General features: G+C 44.4%; 1 protein-coding gene across 1 annotated transcript in view; it reads right to left on the bottom strand.

Annotated features, from left to right (window-relative positions):
• Positions 1-1,470: 1,470 nt before the first annotated feature.
• Positions 1,471-7,500, bottom strand: part of mao (monoamine oxidase) — a gene marked incomplete at both ends in the record, with an annotated part of 20,429 nt that continues 14,399 nt past the window's right edge. Inside the window, 9 exons of the mRNA XM_083906717.1 lie at positions 1,471-1,626; positions 1,705-1,767; positions 2,697-2,808; positions 3,041-3,138; positions 3,621-3,678; positions 4,572-4,625; positions 4,891-4,987; positions 5,161-5,320; positions 6,371-6,520. Coding sequence (XP_083762843.1) covers positions 1,471-1,626; positions 1,705-1,767; positions 2,697-2,808; positions 3,041-3,138; positions 3,621-3,678; positions 4,572-4,625; positions 4,891-4,987; positions 5,161-5,320; positions 6,371-6,520 — 948 coding nt within the window. The remainder of the gene's footprint in view (positions 1,627-1,704; positions 1,768-2,696; positions 2,809-3,040; positions 3,139-3,620; positions 3,679-4,571; positions 4,626-4,890; positions 4,988-5,160; positions 5,321-6,370; positions 6,521-7,500) is intronic.

Raw genomic sequence — 7,500 nt, forward strand, 5'->3', positions numbered from 1 at the left:
ACACACACACACACACACACATTCATTTACTTGCTGCATACTGAGGACTGGGTTGCTGACAAAGTGAGGTCCAGCATTTCCACTTTATAAATCAACCCAATTACAAGTATCTACTTCATGAATGACATCTATATAGAACTACTGGTTGCAGTACCATAAAATGTCTGCAGGTGGATCCCCACAGCAAAAAGGGCTGGAAAACTTTTTCGATTTTTTCGATACTATACTGTCGTCCAAAATTTGAAAAGAAAATTTGACCCAAAATTTTTGGTCCAAAATTTGACAAAAATGTCAAACTATACTATGTCGTCCAAAATTAGAAAAAAAATTTGACCCAAAATTTTTGGTCCAAAATTTGACAAAAACGTCATATTATACTATGTCGTCCAAAATTTGAAAAAAAAATGTGACCCACATTTTTTGGTCCAAAATTTGAAAAAAAAATGTGACCCAAAATTGTTTGTCCAAAATTTGAAAAAAAAATTGACCCAAAATTTTTGGTCCAAAATTTGACAAAAACGTCATATTATACTATGTCGTCCAAAATTTGAAAAAAAAATTGAACCCACATTTTTTGGTCCAAAATTTGAAAAAAAATGTGACCCAAAATTTTTTGTCCAAAATTTGAAAAAAAAATTGACCCAAAATTTTTGGTCCAAAATTTGACAAAAACGTCATATTATACTATGTCGTCCAAAACCTGAAAAAAAAATGTACCCACATTTTTTGGTCCAAAATGTGAAAAAAAAAATTTGCCAAAATTTTTGGTCCAAAATTTGAAAAAAAAAATTAGCCAAAATTTTTGGTCCAAAATTTGACAAAAACGTATTATACTATGTCGTCCAACATCGGAAAAAAAAATTTGACCCAATTTTTTTGGTCCAAAATTTGAAAACAAAATTTGACACAAAATTTTTGGTCCAAAATGTGAAAAATAAATTGACACAAAATTTGGCAAAAACGTCATACTATACTATGTCGTCCAAAATGTTAATTATTTTTTTTGACAAACTGAGTATAGCATGTTATAGCATCGCAAAGGAAGTGATTTCAATGAAAACAAAGTGAGGACCGACCAAACTCCGTAAAAATGATCTCACTTTGTTGGTTAAAAACCCTCACTGGTCCTCAGTATGCCACAAGTACAACAACACACACACACACACACACACACACACGGTGAGTAAACAAACTCTCATGTGATCAAGAATGGAAATGTCATTGGCATTATGTGGAACGTTAATCTTCACATTTGTTTCTATTTCTATCGTTAGTTTAAACAGATGATTTTAATCTGAATCAGATTGAAGTCGTCCGATTGTAAAAACCTCTTCACGTCTAATCTCGACTCGTGAGCGTGAGCTCCGCAGTCTCTCGTGCGTTCCCTCTTAAAAAAAACCTGCTGCACTGTTTCACAGTCGCCACCGTGTGGCAGTGTCGAGCATTCGCGGCGTTAGCGCACTAGCGGGCTTAGCTGCGCGGCAGCAGGCCCTTCTTGTACGCCAGCAGGGCGGCGGCGGTGGCTCCGCACAGGAAGCCGGAGACGCCCACGAGCCGCAGGAGGCCGCCCACCGACGGCAGGTTCCTCTCCCAGAAGGTGGTGACGAACGGCAACGCCGGCACCTCCTGGTGGAGGAGCGAGGGATTTATTCAGCTTCATCAGAGAAGGCAACGACGAAAGAGGAAGATTTTTCTGTTTCTCACCAAACACGGAGGCTCAGACTGCCAGATCTGACTCTGCTGGAGATGACCCATCACACACAAGACCTGCAGGAGCACAAGGAGGTGCATCAGTAGGAGGAGGAGGAGGAGAACATGGAGGAGGGGAGGAGGAGAACATGGAGGAGAACAAGGAGGAGCATCAGTGAGGAGGAACATGGAGGAAAACATGGAGGAGAACAAAGAGGAGCATCAGTGAGGAGGATCAGTGAGGAGGAGGAGGAGGAGGAGGAGAACATGGAAGAGAACAAGGACGAGGATCAGTGAGGAGGAGGAGGAACATGGAGGAGAACAAGGAGGAGGATCAGTGAGGAGGAGGAGGATCAGTGAGGAGGAGTAGGAACATGGAGGAGAATCAGTGAGGAGGAGGAGGAGGATCAGTGAGGAGGAGTAGGAACATGGAGGAGAATCAGTGAGGAGGAGGAGGAGGATCAGTGAGGAGGAGTAGGAACATGGAGGAGAATCAGTGAGGAGGAGGAGGAGGATCAGTGAGGAGGAGGAGGAGGAGAACGTGGAGGAGCACAAGGAGGAGCATCAGTGAAGAGAAGAACATGGAGGAGAACATAGAGGAGAACATAAAGGAGGATCAGTGAGGAGGAGGAGGAACATGGAGGACGATCATTGAGGAGGAGAAACATGGAGGAGAACAAGGAGGAGGATCAGTGAGGAGAAGGAGGAGGAGGAGGAGGAGGAGGGAGATACAAGAACTTCAGGAGAACAGGAAGGAGAACACAGAGGAGGGTCAGTGAGGAGGAGCAGGAGGAGGAGACAAGACCTTCAGGACAAACCAGAGGAGAACACTGAGGAGAACATGGAGGAGAACATAGAGTTGAGGGCCAATCATCAGACAGAAGACGAGGGAGGAGGATGAGGACAAGGAGGAGGAGCTAAGGGAACAGGTGTCTCCATAGGAGTAAGAGGAGGAGATCATCAGGTGTGTGTGTGTGTGTGTGTGGACCTCCTCTCTCCTCTCTCACCTCCCTTGCTGCTCTCTCTCCAGCCTGAACAGCTCCTTCCATGTATCCACTCCACTCTGTGGCTGTTTCTGTTCCTGCAAAATATAACCTGCCTACAGGCTGACGCAGCACTCTGACACACACACACACACACACACACACACACACACACACACACACACACACACACACACACACACACACACACACACACACACACACACACACACACACACACACACACACACACACACACACACACACACACACACACATTGTAATTGTAATATGTTGAATTAATGGTAGAATAGAGTGTGTGTGTGTGTGTGTGTGTGTGTGTGTGTGTGTGTGTGTGTCTTACCTACCTGCCAAACTGTGTGAGGACACCTGGTGGATAGTAAGCGGTGTAGCAGCCTCCAGAATATTCCTCCTCACACCAGTTCTTCTCCTCGTAGTGAACCGGCTGAAACAAACAGGAAATAAAAAAATAAGATATATATAACTATATATATATATGTGTGTGTGTATATAAATAAATATACATCCAAGATTATGAAAGAAACCTCGGAGAGAAATTTCAAGGCAATCGGTCAATGTATACCAAAGTTACAGGGCACTTCCTGTTTTGGATGACCTACTTCCTGTGTGCAGGACCAGTGTCCCTGGTCTCACCTATGCAGTTTCGAGCAGGTCGGTCAATGTACGGTGAAGTTACGGGGCACTTCCTGTTTGGTGGCGAATGGTCGGAATTAGCCTAAACCTGCGATGTTTGCCGTGGCCACGCCCCTTTAAATCTGCGAGACCTTTTAGTAACTTTTCCTCTTTGATGCGTCTCATATAAATTGACATTAGTTTTTTATGTTGTTAGGCAAACGGATTGCGTTCATTTTTAACGAAACGTACAAAATACGCTAACATATTTTACTCAGGTTTGTTCACACTCACATGCAGAGCCTCCTCTGATCCCAGAACTTTAGAGTAAATCTCACAGATTTTCTTCAGCCTGAAAACAAAAAAACAAACAAACAAACCTGTTTAATGTCATTAAATATGTCTCACATCCCTGATATCCCTGATGTCCCAGTATCCCTGATGTCTCAGATATCCTTGATGTCCCAGATATCCCTGATGTCCCTGATATCCCTGATATCTCTGATGTCCCAGTATCCCTGGTGTCCCTGATGTCCCAGTATCCCTGATGTCCCTGATATCCCAGTGTCCCTGATGTCCCTGATGTCCCAGTATCCCTGATGTCCCTGATATCCCAGTGTCCCTGATATACCAGTGTCCCTGATGTCCCAGTATCCCTGATGTCCCTGATATCCCAGTGTCCCTGATATACCAGTGTCCCTGATGTCCCAGTATCCCTGATGTCCCTGATGTCCCTGATATCCCAGTGTCCCTGATGTCCCTGATGTCCCAGTATCCCTGATGTCCCAGATGTCCCTGATGTCCCAGTATCCCTGATGTCCCTGATGTCCCAGATGTCCCAGATGTCCCTGATGTCCCAGTATCCCAGATGTCCCTGATGTCCCAGTATCCCAGATGTCCCTGATGTCCCAGTATCCCTGATGTCCCTGATATCCCAGTGTCCCTGATATCCCAGTGTCCCTGATGTCCCAGTATCCCTGATGTCCCTGATGTCCCAGATGTCCCAGATGTCCCTGATGTCCCAGATGTCCCAGTATCCCTGATGTCCCTGATGTCCCAGTATCCCTGATGTCCCTGATGTCCCAGTATCCCTGATGTCCCTGATATCCCAGTGTCCCTGATGTCCCAGTATCCCTGATGTCCCTGATGTCCAAGTATTCCTGATGTCCCAGTATCCCCGATGTCCCTGATGTCCCAGATGTCCCTGATGTCCCTGATGTCCCAGATGTCCCAGATGTCCCTCACCTGTCCTCTCTGCTCAGGTCACACAGTCTCCTGCACTTCCTGGCCAGGATGAATCTGCAGAAAAATAAAGATTAAAACACATTTGTTTCTTTGTTTTTACAGATTTATACGACACATTATTATTAGTATTCCTGTAGATTATACTACTACTACATATATTTGAAAAAAAAACATACTTTTGAATCATTCTTATTCAAAGTATTAGTTATTATCATCACTATAAAACAGTGTAGTACAAATACTACAGACTTCACTGGTGTCCTGTAGATTATACTACTACATATATGTGGATTATAATAATAATCTACATTATATTTACCCCATAATAGCAGGAACACTCCCATCAGGCTTGGTGTCATCCAGGGACAGACCAATGGGGGCGCCCTCGTCCTCGATCACCATGCTGCCACAGAAACCTAACAAAACACAACGTTCATCAATAATAATAATCCTTCATTTAAACTAAGGCTTAATCCTGCTTTTATGGAACGTTATTTACCCGCGTTTGGGTCTTTTATTTTGAAAGGAAGCGTCATATGAACAGAACAATAATAATAATAATAATATTAATAAAAATAAAAGCGTGTACCTTTCTTCCTCCAGAAGTTCTCCTTGTAGTAAACCATGCACTTGATGACGGAGCCCATGGGCACGCGGTGGATCAGCTGGTTCCTCAGCGGCGGCAGCTCGGGGTTAAAGTGCATTTTCAGGTTCAGGCCAGGAGGGGTCGCCACAATCACGTACTTGGCCTGAGAGACACACACACACACACACACACACACACACACACACACACACACACACACACACACACACAGTGAGACAAAGTGCAACATGAGCCAAAATACCAGTAGGTGGCAGCAGAGGACCGTGTGTGTGTGTGTGTGTGTGTGTGTGTGTGTGTGTGTGTGTGTGTGTGTGTGGTCCAGGTCTATTTGTTCTTGTCGAGTAAATGTAAATGTTGAACCAGAGAGCATGCTGGGAAAAATACTGCAGCAGAGGCAAAAATAGATGTTGAACAAAGTGAAAGAACTTGAACTCATGTTGTTGATTTAAAGGGAAAAACTCTCCCACACCAAAGTCACTCACTCTCCCACACCAAATCTCATAGAGAAAACCAGTGATTTTAACATCACACAGGAGTTCACAGGAGTTGTTGATCCACTGCTGCCTCCATCACTAACTTACAATGACTCATTTTAATGAAATCGGCTTTGAAAATATTTAATTTAGACTGTAATCAGTGACACAAAGTGACCACAAGAGGCAGCAGTAGACCAGCAGCTCCTGTGTCCACCGTGAGCTAAAATCACTGGTTTTCTCTATGGGGTTTGGTGTGAGTTCTACCGAGTGACTTAAAACAGATTTTAGCCAATTAACAAAAATAATCATCTAATAAAATCTACGACAGTTTAAGTCTACGACGTCTTTAGAACACGTTCATGTCTTTATTTCACTGTTCGACTGTCTTTTCCAACAGGAAACTGAAGTTTGTAAACCACTCACTCTCCCACACCAAACCCCATAGAGAAAACCGGTGATTTTAACATCACAGAGACACAGGAGTTCACAGGAGTTGTTGATCCACTGCTGCCTCCATCACTAACTTACAATGACTGATTTTAATGAATTCGGCTTTAAAAATATTTCATTTAGTCATAAATCAGTGACACAAAGTGACCACACGAGGCAGCAGTAGACCAGCAGCTCCTGTGTCCACCGTGAGCAAAAATCAGTGGTTTTCTCTATTGGGGTTTGGTGTGGGAGCGTGAGTGGTTTGTCTGTCCTCATGTCCTCACCATGTAGGTTTGCTTGTCCAGCGTCTCCACCACCACCATGTCTCCGGTCTGGTCGATCCTGTAAACCGGAGACTGAAGCTTGACGCGCTCGCCGAGCTCCCTCGCCATGCACTCGCTGATCTGACCAGACCCGCCCACGAACTTCCTCTCCTGCAGCCGCGGGGGGGGGGGGGGGGGGGGCGGAGACAAAAGGAGGAGGAGGAGGAGTTAGTGGTTTCTACTTTGAGAATCATTAGAAACATTAGATCATAGTTATTTGACACACACACATTTAGTCTCCATGACAACAGCAAAAACAAACGTACGGCAACAGAAACACACAGCAACATCCATCCATGTGTTTGTATACGTGTGAAACGTGGAGGCGGAGCTTCAGACCGGACAGGAACACAGAGTCAGAGCTCATTTAAACACAAGCCCAGACTCTGGTTGTCACGGCGACGACAGAAGGTGAAGAAAACACAAGAGAAACGGGTGATGATCGTGTTCTTCTGCTCTGAATACGATCTGAGTGAATATATGTTTTATATTTTATATTATAATAACCCATTTGTTTTTTAGCAGCAAATGACACGTTTTAAATGTGTTAAAATACGTTATAAACACATCACTCACTCTCCCACACCAAAGCCCATAGAGTAAACCAGTGATTTTAACATCACAGAGACACAGGAGTTCACAGGAGTTGTTGATCCACTGCTGCCTCCATCACTAACTTACAATGACTGATTTTAATGAATTCGGCTTTAAAAATATTTCATTTAGTCATAAATCAGTGACACAAAGTGACCACACGAGGCAGCAGTAGACCAGCAGCTCCTGTGTCCCGGTGAGCTAAAATCACTGGTTTTCTCTATGGGGTTTGGTGTGGGAGAGTGAGTGGTTTACAAATGTCATGCATGCATGCACATGCACGCACGCACACACATAGAGACACACACACACACACACAGAGAGACACACACACACACACACATAGAGACACACACACACACACAGAGAGACACACACACACACACACAGAGACACACACACGCACACACAGAGACAGACACACAGAGACACGCATATGCACAGACACACACACACACACACCCACGTACACACAGACACACACACACACACACACA

The sequence above is a fragment of the Microchirus variegatus genome (genome assembly GCF_963457635.1).
Source record: "Microchirus variegatus genome assembly, chromosome: 20".
NCBI lineage: Eukaryota > Metazoa > Chordata > Actinopteri > Pleuronectiformes > Soleidae > Microchirus > Microchirus variegatus.